This window comes from Pantherophis guttatus, chromosome 12 (genome assembly GCF_059756535.1).
Source record: "Pantherophis guttatus breed Tessera chromosome 12, ASM5975653v1, whole genome shotgun sequence".
Classification (NCBI taxonomy): Eukaryota; Metazoa; Chordata; class Lepidosauria; order Squamata; family Colubridae; genus Pantherophis; species Pantherophis guttatus.
In genome coordinates, this window is record NC_142074.1 from 3481302 (window position 1) to 3496895 (window position 15594).

The 15594-nt window shown below is 48.6% G+C and overlaps 1 protein-coding gene across 1 annotated transcript in view; it reads right to left on the bottom strand.

Moving 5' to 3' along the window:
- The window catches only part of EFNB1 (ephrin B1), an 85636-nt gene extending 70596 nt beyond the window's left edge, over window positions 1–15040 (bottom strand). Inside the window, exon 1 of the mRNA XM_034435128.3 lies at window positions 14700–15040. Coding sequence (XP_034291019.1) covers window positions 14700–14833 — 134 coding nt within the window. The 5' untranslated portion in view covers window positions 14834–15040. The remainder of the gene's footprint in view (window positions 1–14699) is intronic.
- Window positions 15041–15594: the final 554 nt, after the last annotated feature.

The window sequence follows — 15594 nt, forward strand, 5'->3', positions numbered from 1 at the left end:
TCAAGAGCAGAAGTCTTCAAACTTGGCAGCTTTAAGACTTGTGGACTTCAACTCCCAGAATTCTAGGAGTTGAAGTCCACAAGTCTTAAAGCTGCCAAGTTTGAAGACCTCTGATCAAGAGGCTCGTAAAGCCACTGGAAAGTTAGGAGAAAGCCATATGCTCACCAGGACCTCCATTCCAGGATGGAGAAGCTCCTGGGCTCCGTGTTCCTTGAAGGAGCTCTTTGGCCAGCCCCAACCACTATGGGGCAACGCTAGGCCCAGAAGGAAACTGATGTCCCACCATCTGGTAGGGTGAGACTGAGCTGCCTAAGGCTCAGCCTCGCAACCCAACAGTTTCCCAGGGCTTTTCTGCCCTTCCTTGGAAAAAGGAAAGTCAGCTCATGCCGAGAACTTCCTTATCTCCTCGGCCCCTTGAGAAACCGGAAACCATTTTGCCGTTCCAAGACAAAGAATTACCTTGGCATAGGGCTGACTGCACTTTGGTGTAAGGAGATATGGCAGTGCAGGCAGGCAAGGGGGGAGCCCACCCAGCCCTACAACGTGGGAAAGGAGAAGAGACACATTTCAGCACATATCCGCGCATGAGAGGCCCTGAAGACTGTCGGGGGGGGGGGCTGGCTTCTGGCCTGCATGCAATGGGGCTCCCTCTCTAGAATATTGTGGGGTTTTGCCTCCCTCCCACAGGAAAAAGTCAGCTTCTTGGAAGGATTGTCTCTGTCTAGCTTTCAGGAAGGCCTCTTTCTGCTTCTACATCAATGCCGTTGTGACGGAAGCAGGCCGATCCCATTCAAGCAACTCTGGACCAATGACTCGTCCTTCTTCAACGACTAGCTCACAAGTCACAGGGAATGCAAGCATTACACCAGCATGATCCTACTCCAGAGAGGACCTTCTCAACCATTTTTCCATCATCCTGGACAGGATGAAGAGAAATGTCTTGGCTGCGTACGGAGTAGATATCCATGAAGGGGGAGAGGATGAAAGCAAGCATGTGCTGCCATCAGCCAACAATCAAAAGATGTTAAGTGCCAAGAAATCTTTTGAGTAACTCAACAGAGGACGTGACAAATTGGCTCTTCTCCAGTATGGCTGACCCTCCAATCTACTTTACTTGGGGCCCCAAATTGGATAGCATCCAGAGGGAGGCCCGGGGAATTTCCGCAAGACGCATCTGCAGCATTCTGGAATTGGCTCAGTTCTGCCCATCCTCACAGAACTGGATGGATCTAGGAGCTCCCAACTTATTGCTACCTCCACCGCAACCGACACAGAAGTGCATGGGAGCGCATGTTTTCTGGGAGTTGAAGTCCTCCAGGCTTAAAGCTGCCAAGGTTGGAGACCCCTGCTTTAAACTATATACGTCAACACACGCAGAAGGTGGCACTCTGTATAATACCACGTATTTTTCAAACTAGAAAAATTCTAGAATAGAAAATACCACTCACAAAATCCTTAGCTATCAATAGAAGGAAATGCTTCCAATCCTTTGTATATAAATTCTGAAGGTAAGCCATCACAGCAACCTTTCCCTTATTCCCCTCTCCACACACGATTGTGATTTGTCGCTCCATCTGAACATTAATCGCAATGCAAGATCACTCATCTGAAGAAGCCATCATCAACACCAAACTTTCTCCTAGTTTGGACCCAGTCGGGTATGAAGAGACTCTGGTGCTTAAAAATGCCTCCACACCCCAGCTCCAAGGCTCCCGAGGCCAGGCGGGCAGCTGCTGTGGGCCAGGTGCCCCGCACAGCTGGCGGATGCCCCAGGCGCTTGTGAGGGAGGCGGTTGGTAAGCACAGCGCCAGCCTTATTGGGGGGTGGGCAGCAGAGAGAGAAGGAGAAGTGGTCACTTGGGGAGCCTTCTCTTCTGCCCAGACTGGGGGGCTTCTGCTCAGAGCTGCTGGTGAGGAAGAGTCGACCCGGGTCGGGAGGCAGAGGAGGAGAAGGGCCACCCAACCCATTCTTGGCAGAGCAAAAGACGGAGCTCATGAATCACCACTGCCCAAACAAAGTACCGCAACCTTTACACAATGCTGCCTCAGTTTGGGGCCTCTCTGTTCCACAAAACAACAAGGCACAAGGATGCATTCAGCGGGATCTGTCTGTACCTGTTTGACAGCAGTTTTAATTTTATTGCTAAACTAATTAATTGGCCTGGGCCAGAAATATGTTCAAGTAAAGTCATGGCTTGTTTTTGCATGAAACGTTTATTAAATAAGCCACCAAGTTTAGACTGGAATAGCCTATACTGTGATATTTCTCTCTCTCTCTCACTCACACACACACACAAACACACACATGGGACCCAAATGGCCAGCATCCATGGACACCTGAGCAAATTTGAACCAGAATGCCCCACTCCGTTGTCTGTAACCTCAGATGCTCTCGCTTAGCCTTTTTAATAATAATGTGGATGTTTGAAATTCTGGAATGTTTTCTAATATTGTTCATGCTAAGGTATGTGTTTTATTCTACACCATCCAAAGTTACGTTTTGTGTGATGGACAGCTCTGTAAGTATAGGTAGCCCTCAATTTACAACCATCCATTTAGTGACTGTCCAAAGTTAGAAGGGCATGGAAAAAAGTGACTTATGACCATTTTTCAGTTACAATCTTTGTAGCATCCCCATGATCCAAATTCAAGATGTTTGGCAATATGATTCATATTTAGGATGGCCGCGGTGTTTCATGTGATCAAATTTTGCGACCTTCTGACAAGCAAAGTCAATGGGGAAGCCAGATTCACTGAACAACGGGGTTACTAAGTTAACAACTGCAGTGATTCATTTAACGACTTTGGCAAGAAAGGTCGTAAAATGGGGCAAAATTCACTTAACAACTGTGTTGCTTAGCAACAGGAATTCTGGGCTCCATTGTAGCCGTAAGTCGAGAACTACCTGTGTGATGTAATTGACAAAGCCAAATAAAGTGAGGCGTGAATACATACAGAAGCCTGTTTGTTCCATGTGTAACAGGTGCCAGCTCATATGCTCCATGCATGGATCCCCTCCCGTCACATGAAAACACAACTGGGCAAAAATGGCTTTTGGGTCCCTGGAGGCCGAGGGACCCAGCTGCCCATCCAGCTGTCTTTTGAGCACTGCCCCTGGCAACCCCTTGTAGTTAACCTCTCCTGGATTTTCTCATCCAGGCACGCATGCCACTCCTCAAGCACCTGCCCGCCAGTGCAATGCCACAACGCTCTGGCAGGTCCTGCCAACATCTGCAAGTCCCAAGGCTTGGCAGGAACAGAAGGAGCCTCGTGGAAGCTTGTTCTGCCCGGAAGAGTGGTCATCTCCACACTGGGCTCCCCACACGCAGCAATCCCCAAATAAGGGGAGACTGCTGGTAAGCCAGCCCCATTTGCCCACAGCATAACCTTTCCCCCACTTTATCAGGGATACCAGCTCTCCTCCCACACACACACACTGCCTCAACAAATGGACAACTACAGAAAAGGGCCGTCAAGTGTGACCACCCCCGCCCCCCTGCACATACCCTGAGGGACAACCACACCATGCGTGCGAGATTGCAACGGAGATGAAGGCACATCTCACGAAGGGTGGCGTGAGGGCAAGGTTCCTTGTGAGCCTCTGGAAATTCACGGAGCAGCAACTGAAGAGTGGAGACCACCTGCCTGGCTGCCTCGCAGGCCACCCACTGGATCCCCTGGTCCTCACCTTTGAACTGGGAGCACCTTGGCTGCTGCTACCCTCAGGGCATTTCAACCCCCATGCTTTAGGAGGAACTGGGGAAAGGTTAGGAATTCACACACACACACACCTAACCATGGCTTGCCTCAGTTAATCTCTAATCTGACTCACTTAAGGGCCTAAGAATTAACTGAGGCAGGAGGAGCATCGAGGGCAAGGCTTACAGGAACCCCTGTTAACCAAAATGCCACGTTCACTATTACCGGCTCTGCCTGTGCTAAATCGAATCTATGAAATGGTAGTTTCAGGTCCAGGCATCTCCAGGATAACTTCTTCTTCCACAGAGCATCAGCCTGGCTGGGGATGCTCCAGGGTTAAGCACACCAGGTGGGCCCAAAGACATTGTCCTCCTTCACGGAACCATTTCCCCAGGATGCCTCTTGAGATGGCTGTGAGCATAGAACACGGCCACAGAGATGGTCCCGGCTGCTTTCAGATTTGATGGCAGTATGTTTTTAATTTTCATTTTTACTGCATGCCCCTAAGAATTGGTTCTTGATTTCAGCAGGTTGAAAAATTATTAAATAAACTATCTCCCTTGAAAGACAGGTGTGATAAGCCACAAAGAATGCACTCCAGACAAAAAGCAGAACTGTTGAGTATGAGTATTAACTCTGTTGCAAGACTTAAAGTACTTTCCCCCCTCCCCTCCTTTTAGTCTCCACAAAACCAGGAAGGATTCCTTCTGTGAAGGAGGGGGTCAAGCTATTCTCCAAAACACTTGAGGGCAGGACAAGAAGATGGAAGCTGAACAAAGAGAGCTCCAACCTAGAACTTAGAGGAGAAATTTTCCGACAGTGAGAACAAGTGATCCATGGAACAGCTTACTCCTGGAGCTGTGAGTGGTCCAAACACTGGAGGTTTTTAAGAAGAGTTTGGATGGTCATTTGTCCAGAATGCTATAGGGTCTCCAGCTGAATCTCCAAAGCTCCTCCCAACTCTGTTATACTGGACTGAGAGCTCTTTGACTTGACAGTTGTCCAGCCGGTGCCTTTTCCGCCTCTCCCCAAGGTCGCTGGCCACAAGAGAAACTGGTCTTTTAAACTTGGCGAGCCAGGCTGATCCTACAGAGAAACCTCAAAGCCTGTTTGCTGGTCCCAAAATCTGTCTCACAGGATACACTGCAGACAGTTGTGCAGTTCTAAAAGGCGGCAGGCCTCATCACCTTGATCTTCCTCTACGCATCAGCACTTATTTTGGGTGATGCCACCCTTCCTTCCTTCCTTCCTTCCTTCCTTCCTCCCAAGAAGCCCAGGAGGGATTAAAATTGCTCTCCTAAATGTCTCCTTCTCAGCTAGTTAGGAAACGTGTCATGGTTTTCATTATGGATTCTGTATCCAGGAACTTTTCCCTCACGCTTACATCAAGTCTGTTGTGCGTTTTGAAGTCCCTGGCAACACCTCTCTGGCGATACCAGTTTTATTGTGTTTCTATAGGAATCACTGTGATTATGGTATATACTGTATTTTATAACACAAGCAATTGCCTATTTATTATTTTGGGGCTTTCTATTTTTATGAGGGAATCTCCTTTTAAGCTCCTTTTTTCAGTATTGAGTTTCTTTCTCCCAAATTTATTGGCAGACGGTAAGATGAAGCTCAGACACAAGTCAGCAAGGAAAATCAGATGTTTTCTTTTCCTTCAGGCTAAGTAATTCCATCACACACACACCCTAGTTGCAGCCCCTTCCCAAGCAGCAACACCTGCCTCAGAGTTTGGGATTGGGAAGCTGCACCACCAGATCGTAAGTAGAACATTTCAAATATCCACATCACACAAACTATCAGCCTGTCCTGAACATTTCTCTACAGGAGAAAGCAAAGAGATCTGATAACCAGCAACCTAACTCTTATCTGCTGTAAGATATACTATAAAATTTGCGCCAAAGTCAAGCAATTCAGCCATCGCTGTCTGCAGAAGCACAACCAGACTTTGGATGGTCCTCTACCACAATTGGTTTCCTGTTCAACTCCTCTCACTACCACAGAGGCCAGCTCCTCGTTCAGATTCAGAGTTTTGCGCATTTGCCTTGAGTAGAGTCCCAGGCCAGCCCCATTTACACCCATGAATGTTTCCTTGCTGACATATATGCTGCTTCTATCATTTTCAGAACCAAATTTCAAATCCATTATTCACCAAACCATTCCACCATCCATCATTATTATAGGGATAATTTGCATTTAGTTTTACTCATTAGTCTAAGAATGGTGAAAAGTAATTCAAGTCCTAACAAAGGACCGACGAATTTTAGGGTAATGTCCAACCATATATACAGCTCCAAGTGGTTGTTGTTTTGTTTTGTTTTTTGTCAAATTAGCATGTTCAGATTCAATAAATTCAATATTTCCAAATATTGCCCTTCATTCCTTCTAATGGCTGGTTGCAGTCAGCCAGATGGATTTGGCATTTTTATTGAGTCATTCCCAAGAACCTGGGGTAGATGATGTTGTTTGATGCTGTTAAAGATATGATCACAGAATCTAAGCTGTTCCGAGTATAGACGTCTTTTGCAATTGACTGGTGGTGATTTGGTCAATGCCGATGGTGTTCAAGTGATGCTCCAGATGTTTTTGGATAGCAGCCAAGGCATCTATTTCGTGACTTTCTCCATTTTTTCCTGTCTTCTGCTGTCTCCCTGTATTGTAATGTCCAGTATGCAGACTTCAATCAACATTTGTTAAGTCTGGAGTATTATGTGACAGATGCCTATCCATTTAAATTCTGAAGTCCCAGAGCACTTTAGCTTTTTCATTTTCTATTGTTTTGTCTATTTTGTCGTCCCACCAGTTCCTTCTTGCAGGCAAATGGTATTCCAACACACCATTGTTGCTACTTTGTCATAACCTTGTTTGCAGTCAATCTGTGTGATCTTCTTGCAACAGCTAACTAGATGTTATCCACTATTTCTTCGGTTTCTTATAGAAGTAGCATTTGGTGTATGTTGCCATCTTCCCAACTCCTGCTTTGTATGCATTTATTCTCACGGTTTGATCTTGTGCCTCCAGAATTATCCCCTTTGACTCTTTCTTCAAATTTTGTCTCCTTAGCCATTGCCAGATCTTGTTGGAGCCCTGGTGGCGCAGCAGTTAAAGGGCAGTATTGCAGGCAAACTCTGCCCACAGTCGGAGGGAGAGCCGGGCAGTCCACCTGGCAGGTGGGTGGGCAGAGTGCAGAGTGGTGGAGGTACGGCGTGTCCCGTTTTCATATACCCCACTACCATAGGCTGTTCAGTGGAAGTGGTGCTCAGGCCATTTAGGGGCAGTGGGCAAGGTGGTGGCAGAGGCCGGGCACATCCCATTTTCACAACCCTGCCGCCACGGGCCATTCGGCAGTGGCCCAAAGCTGTCCCTCCAGCTGCCAGTGGCAAGTTGTCCTTGCAGCGAATTGGCCTTGTTGAGTTGACCTGCAATGAGTTGGCGGCGGTGAGTTGGCAGAGGTGACTTGGCAGTGCCAAGCTGGCATCAGTGAGCTGGCTGGGCTGAGTTGGCCCATTCCGCTTGATAAAAATGCCAAATCCAGTTTAAACATCTGGCTGACTGTGTGACAAACTATAAAGAAGTAATACTAGAAATAACCTTGGTTAGAACTGTTGGATTTTTAAATAGTTTTAATTTAAATGGTAAACCATATATTTAAGGTAAAGGAATTCAGTTTTGTTTTGGACTCCACAATGGACGATCATGAAGTTTCTAAGAAAAGTTATTGCAGAGCTGGAGTGCCCTCTGCACTTACAGAAAGAAATTTAATGCATTTGACATCTGCACAGCATTAATTTAGGACCTAATGAGAATGTAACTCTTTTTTTTCAATTCCTATTTTTTTCAGCATTCATTTGTTTATTTGGATTAGCTTTTAATATTCCGAGCTTTAGTACAGGGGCTAGACAGTTATTTTACAGGTTCTCTTATAATATCCTGTTTGGATGGTTTTTAGAAAGATGATTTCTAGAAAGCTTAAAACTGTTTCTTTAATGCATCACAATCAGATGTTTCCCAAATTTTCTGATCACCAATAAAATACTTCAACTTTTTTTTCCCCAAATAACAAATACAAAGACTGTTGGGGATTTTAAAGCTTTTTACACAATGGGGGATTTAGCCTCATGGAAGAAGAAAGAAAAAAAAAATCTGCTACTGAAATCTGGAAAGGAAGATTAAGGAAAATTTGTTCATCTATGTGAGAAATCAAATTTGGAATTCTATAGTGGCTTCCAACAGATTACACTGGAATTTGATCAACTGGCTGCATCTGAAGCGGAGGAGTTAATGAGGTGTATTAAATGCTTGTGTCGGGAACTGACAGAAGAACCAGGAAAAATGTTGGTTTCTCAATTGAAATCACATAATAGATACAATTAAAGACTCTGCAGATAAAATATATAATGAGTCAGTGGAAATTCTCACCTTTGGGATTTTATGCTCCCTCTCCCACATACTTTATAATTTGAATTAAACATACCTGACAAGAAGCTTCAAACTTTTTAAAACAAAATACATTTTCTAAAGTCCAACTGAAGGATTCTGACGCATCTTTGATGCTGCAGAAGTATTAAACAATTAAACAAGGAGGGCTCCTGGGACAGGTTTCTGACAGTGTGAGAACAACTATTTTCAGATTGGACAAACTGATTTGTCACCCAATTCTGCCTCTGCCAAATAAGACCTCTGACAAGTAATTCATTCAACTGAAATGCTGTCACGTTTATTGTTATTTGCGACACCCTCAATCACGAGACATTTTATGACACTTTTGTTGAAAGTTATTTCCTGTTTTCGACAACACCGCTCATAACAAACAATGGGTTTGCTTAACGACTTAGCCACAGAAATGGTCGTAAAATAGGTTAAGGTACATGACAGACCCAATTTATAATCATAATGGACAGGTTCCATTATGATCACGTGTTGGGGACTACAATAAAGGTAGGATAAAAGCCAAATTAAATAATAAATTATGTTTTCAGATGCACAATAAATATAAATAAATCTAATATCCTTTTGAGGGGGTGCTTTGAAATCTATTATTATTATTATTATTATTATTATTATTATTATTATTATTATTATTATTATTATTATTATTATTATTATTATTTCTGGCAACTTCTTGGACTATCCCTCACAGTTTTCTTGTAATCAGGATCCCTATGTCAGTTCTACTTTGATATTTTAAACAAACTAGTAAGCTAATAATTCATTTTTTTAATGGCATGATCGGATCACCAAATTTTCTTTTCAAACTGAGGTTCCCATATGTCAGGGCTTCCATTTGAATCATTATGCTTATATATCAATGTGCTATTTTTTTGGAATGTAAATGAGACTGTAACGTATGCAACTGTTATGTTTCTATTAGAAGCCTCTAAATTCTTGGCACATATTATGTCCTAGTTATCCTGGGAATTGTTTGTGTTCCTAACATTAAAGGCAACCTAACATATGTGAATGTTACTGGGTAATAAATCTGATTTATTCTCTCATGAAAATGTGACTCTAAAACATTTTTAAAGGCTGAAAATTAGTTTAGCACACAGTCAACTTACTGCTAAGTATACCTTCAAAGCTATATACAAGGTAACTTGTAAAACTGTGGAACGGCAATAAATTCCATTAAAACATTTAATGTATTTTCACTTTGGAGTGATGCACTGTCAGCTAGAGAAAACTCCAATGATTTTGGATGTAAAACATTTACAGTTTTAAAAAAATAGATGTTTATGAACTAAAAACATATAGCGGGAATATTTACAAATTAAACAAAATCTTCAGTAAAGAATCAGAGTATTTGTTTTTAACAAATCAATGGTCTTAGTTTGTAAGAAAAAACATTAAACATATATTTTATGATCATAAGATTGATTTATTTCATGTATAGATCATTGCAATCTCTAAGGACTTGCAAGAAAAGGAAGCACAATAAACAATGTACGACAAAAATTAAAAAGCCCAGAAACCCATCAAAAACAGAATGAAACAAGCTATAGATAACCCACCCAAGATGCAGTCGTGGTCCTAACATCCTCCATGACAGCTCAACGCAACTGGCTGTCCAAAGGAGGGGAGCCCCCACCAAGAAGACAGTGCCACTGAGCTTCAAACACACACACACACACACACACACACACACACACACACACACACACACACAAAGTGCAGCAGGACTAGCAGCTTCTCCCAGGTAAATCAAATTGGCTGGGCCAATTCCAAGGGTATAGAATTCATGGAAGCAAATCTTGTAGATACTTTGGCACCAAACCACGGAAAGCTTTATAGGCTTTACACCACTTTGGGTTTCATTCAGAAAACTACTGGCAAGCAGAGTGTGGTCCACAGCACCAGTGTAATATTCGCCTATCAACAAATGCCAATTCCATTAGAATACAGGCCCATTTGCACTCTGAACAAACTGCAGTTTCCGAGTCATCTTTAAAGGTGCAGTTCTATCCAGAGCACACTAAAGTAGAATAGAGTAGAATAACAGAGTTGGAAGGGACCTTTGGAGGTCTTCTAGTCCAACCCCCTGCTTAGGCAGGAAACCCTACACCACTTCCGACAAATGGTTATCCAATCTCTTCTTAAATTTTTTCGGTGTTGGAGCATTCACAACTTCTGGAGGCAAGTTGTCCCACTGATTAATGGTTCTAACTTGTCAGGAAATTTCTCCTTAGTTCTAGGTTGCTTCTCTTCTTGGTCAGTTTCCATCCATTGCTTCTTGTCCTGCCCTCAAGTGCTTTGGAGAATAGCTTGACTCCCTCTTCTTTGTGGCAAAGCCTAAACAGGAGGCCCAAGAGTGTGAGTCAGTGCAGCAAAGTCCTCCCACTGGCTATAGTTTCCCATCTGCTGCCCTAAAAGGAGCCAGGAGTTCAGAATGAAGTCACACATGAGCTCCTTCAGGAGTGCCGTCATCCCAGCAAGGAACAGCACTGGAGCAGAGAACCACACAGGCAGACAAAGCAGCACCTACTGCAATTCGCCACTGAGCAAGGACTAAAATTACTGCCATACAGAGCCCTAATCACCAAAGGGGGCCCATAAGAATGCCATGTTCAAACATTGCTGTGTGTTCTTAAAAGGACCTTGATGGATCCACTCTCCTGATCTAGGTCCCAGCCAATGTCCTTCACTAGTGCCACCAGGGCCATCTCTCCTACATATCCAGGCTTCAGAAGGTTGGAGACCAGAAGATAGTTATCTAAACACTTGCCCCTCCACCAGAAGCTAGGAGAAATAGAGATACAGCCTGCAGGGAAAATCTTAAGAGAGCCTCCAGATCGCTTTCCCAAATCATAGCTCAAAAGAAATCCAGGTAACCAAGTAAGTCCATCATCCTGGATCCTACCCTGAAGACGTGAACAAATCTGGGCAACCCTGGCAGCAAAATGATCATAGCAACCTGATCATTGATCATAACAGCATGCAAGGAGGTTTGGGAAGATGCTGGTTCTTCCTTAGCAGAGAACGGGCTCTCCACACACAGAACAGCAATGATGCATCAACCCTCTTATCGGCACAGGGTATGCCCACCAAAGGTAGGCACATACTAAAGCATGGTCAGGTTCATGGTCTTTTCTTCTCCTTGGCACTGGAGCCATCTCTGCTCAGCTACACCACTCAGGAGCCTGAGTGGCGTAGGAGGCTAATGCCTCCTACTAAGGCAGCATTTAACATCCAGCTGCCTGCAATTACTGCGAGTTCAAATCTCACCAGGCTCAAGGTCGACTCAGCCTTCCATCCTTTCTAAGGTGGGTAAAATGAGGACCCGATTTGTGGGGGCAATAAGCTGACTTTGTATAAAAATATCCAAAAAGTATGAAGGCTATTGCTTAACGCATTGTAAGCCGCCCTGAGTCTCCGGAGAAGGGTGGCGCATATATATATATATATATATATATATATATATAAATATATATATATATATAAATAAATATATATATATATATATATAAATAAAAATACCCCAAAGCCCCCACCAGCTACCCGGATCTTCCCCACTGCTATAAGAGAAGCTGGTTCTGTGGCCAGAGGCTGACAAGCAGCAGACCCAGGCCCCTTTACATTATTTGCCCCTGAGACAGGATGAACAGAATAGCAAAGGAAAATTGAAGAAAGGAGCCGGGAAATTAAGGTATACAAGAAAAAGCTGCCCCTTGTTGCTCAAAGGTCTTCTTCCTTGACTTTCCTCAAAAGGAAAAAAGCTGCCCTCATTCAAACGTTAGCAAGTCAACAATGTACTTGCTGCAAATCAGACAGTTGCTGCTTCCAGCGCAATAGCTGTAACTCTTTCGTAGCTCCCACCGGCTGAAAAATCCACAGTATTTAATTTCAGCCCAGAAGAACATCAGTCTGTATTTAAGATGCACAGAACCAGGGAAGAGGCGCTGACATCCAATACCATCTTTTAGCGAGATCGATGGTGCTGATTACATGACTGTCTTTTGTTTTCCTACAACTAACTCAAGGCCCTCATCAGGGGATTTCCCATTAAGATCTTCCCCAAGAGCGTTTACAGAGCCGTCTCCGACATTTCAGGAATGGTGCAAGATTTGTTCAGTTCTGCCCGCTGGGCTTTGCCTACGAAGAGCGGAAGCACCCTTCTTTCTAGACTTTTCACGGAACTGAGCTAGAGAGGGAGGTCTTGAACAGAAGAGCCCCAGCTGGACCTCCAACCCAACAGGTGAACAGGGGAGCCTTGGAAGACAGGCCTGCCCAGGAGAGTTTAGATAATAAATTCAAATTCAAGGTTGACTCAGCCTTCCATCCTTCCGAGGTAGGTAAAATGAGGACCCGGATTGTGGGGGCAATAAGCTGATTTTGTATAAAAAAGAACACTGCTCAGGGGGGGCCGAAAGCCCTACTAAGCAGGTATATACAAAAGTATGAAGGCTATTGCTTAACGCATTGTAAGCCGCCCTGAGTCTCTGGAGAAGGGCGGCATATAAATTGAACCAATCAATCAATCAATCAATCAATCAATCAATCAATCAATCAATAAATAATCAATCCCCTTCCCATTCTGCAAGAGGGAGGGAGGGAGGGAGAGAGAGAGACCCTGCCCTCCTTTTAACAAGGCCTTTGCTACAGGCAAAGGGGAGCTACTCAAGAAAGAAGCTGCCAGCGGAAGCCCTGGCAGGAGGGCAGTCCATAAGCAGGAGCCAGCCAAGTCTGGACCCCGCTCCGCCCAACTCAAATCTGGCCGTCCAACAAGAGCCTCCCCCTCCCGCCAGCCTTCGGGACCTGAAACCCAACCGCAGCGGGCTCTCCCCGTCTCCCCCCCCACCCACCCCCTTTGTGATCTCGCCTAAGTCAGGCTAGGAACACAAAGCCCTCCCGCTCCGCCCGGGCTCTGCGCGAGACCCCCCGAAGGCGGGCGAGCGGGCGGGCGGGCAACTCCGGGCTCTTGGGTTACTGACCAGCCCTCCCCGGGGATTAGAGCCGGGTTTTTTTGGGGGGGGGGGCAATGGCTGGAATGCGCCCGCAGCCAATCAGCCGGCAGGAGAGGCCCGCAGGCGAAGCCGACCGAGGGGAAAACAAGGCGCAGGTTTCGGAATGTTTGGCAACATTGTCTCCCTTTCTCGGCTCGCGGCCAGCAGCCCTTTCCCGACGGCAAGGGGTTAAACGCGGCACCCTCAGTGGGAGCGAAGCCTTCCGTGGAATCAGCAGTTTGAGCTCTCGCGGAGGGAGCGCAGAAGCGCCGAAGGGGACGGAGCCCGAGAGCCGCTCGCTTGCAGGCCAGGCAAAGGGGCAACAGCTGAGTGGTGGCTCAGCAGACTCATTGACACCCACTTACATCAGCCGTCTGCAATTACTGCAGGTTCGAATCTCGCCAGGCTCAAGGTTGACTCAGCCTTCCATCCTTTCTAAGGTAGGTAAAATGAGGACCCAGTTTGTGGGGGCAATAAGCTGACTTCGTATAAATATACAAAAGTATGAAGGCTATTGCTTAATGCATTGTAAGCCGCCCTGAGTCTCCGGAGAAGGGCGGCATATAAATCAAATTAAAACAAACCAAACAGTTCGCAACAGCCCAAAGGGCAAAGGGGCAACAATGGGCGCTTCTCCGAGCAGAGGCTCCGGGCCCCTCTCGAGTCCGAGGGGCAGCCGCAGCTCATGGCCTCAAGTGGGAGAGACCAAACTTTTCCTCCAAGTTCTTCCCCCGTTAACAAAATCACCTTCCTAACAAGGGACCTGGCCACGTTCAGCTTAAGAGGGAAGAAGGAGGAGAACGGAGGAGCCCTTCCCCGCCAACGCCAGCGCCGATTTCGCCCATCCCGGCCAACAAAGTATCGCCTATCTCGCGTCAAAGCGCTGCAAAAGCCCCCGAACCGTAATATACAAAGCCGAGCCAAGCCCTTCGAAAGCGAGGGCTGCGGGGCATTTCCCACCCGGCCCCGACCATTCCTCCCCCCAAGCCCCAGGAGGGGGAACCGCACCTCGGAACTGCCGGTGCTCAGAAACGGGCAAACTTAATCCGAAGCCAGGACGGTCACGTAGAGCCTTCGCTTTCCCCCCAAGGGCCGGCTGGAAAAGGGGACAAACCGCAGCTTCCCCGAAGGGGCCCCGGGAGCACCATTCGCACTGCGGGCACGAGCGCCGCTCTCCTCCCGGGAAGGCAGCTCCGGGGAAGCCGGAGGCGCTTCACCCTCCCAAGGGCTTTGCCGGCCCTTCTGCCCAGGAGGAGGCCGAGGGACACGGACACACACCCGGCGAGGGGGCCGCTTTCAGGCACCAAGGCCGCCGCCGCCCCCGACCCTCCCCGCCCGGGAACCTCAGCCGGCCGTCTCCGGGGCGCTCCCTCGCAGCCGCCTTTCCCCCCGAGGGTCGGCGGGGAAAGGCGGCCTGGGCACGGGGGCTATTTCGGGCGGCGCTCTCTTCCCCCGGGCAGCTGCGGGGCGGCGGCTGGACTGGCCCCGAAGGCGCCTCGGCTCCCCCCGCCCGCCCGCCCGCCCGCCGCCCCTTTGTCCGCGCCGTCGGGGCACCTACTTGGCGTTGGCGGCGCTCCAGGAGACCGGCTCCAGGCTCTTGGCCAGCAGCGGCGGCGCCAGGCGTCCCAGCGCCAGCAGCAGCGCCAGCAGCCCCCGGCACAGGCGCTCGGGGCGTCCCGCGGTCCGGCCCATCCTCGGCCGCCACCGCCACCGCCACCGCCGCGGCTGCTCCGGCGGCGGCGGCGCCTACTCGGGCGAAGCGACCCTCCTCCGGGAGGCGCCTCACGGGCCTGCCATGGTGGCGGCGGGGCGGCGGCGCAGCACCCCCGCGCTCTCCCGCCTCGTCCCCGCGCGCCTCCCGCCGTCGAGCGCCCGCGCCGGCTCCTCCGCTCGCACTGGGCGCGCCGGGCGACGCCGCGCGCTCTACTCTCCGGCGCAGGCGATCGCCGAGGACAGCCCGCCCGGCGCCCAATCGCAGAGCGGCGCGCGGGGTCCTCGCCCGCCGCCGGACGGGGCGTGGCCATCCCCGCCCGGACCCGCCCCGACTGGGAGGGGCGCGCCGGGCTCGGCGGGGCGGGGCCGCAAGCCGCCGGAGGCCGCGCAAGGGAGGGGGGCGGTCCTTCCTTCCTTCCTCCCTTCGCGGGCGCGAGCGGCGGGCTCCCCCTGCAGGCGCCGCGCGGGAACGCAGGCTGGTGGGCGGGGCCGCAGAGCGGCGGTTCCCGAGAGGCCCCGCCCTGCTCCTCCACCGCCGCCGCCGCCTCTTTTGGGGGTCCGCGGGGTCCCCGGAGCGGCAACCCGCCATCAGACGAGCACGAGAGGCTTCCCTGCCCGAATTCCAGCCGCCGGAGAGCTCGGCTGCCCGGGCAACTCGTGGGCTTGGGGAGGGATCGGAGCCGAACCGATGACCTCGGGGGGACCCCAGCAAAAGAGCGCTGGCGAAGTCGGAGGCCGGG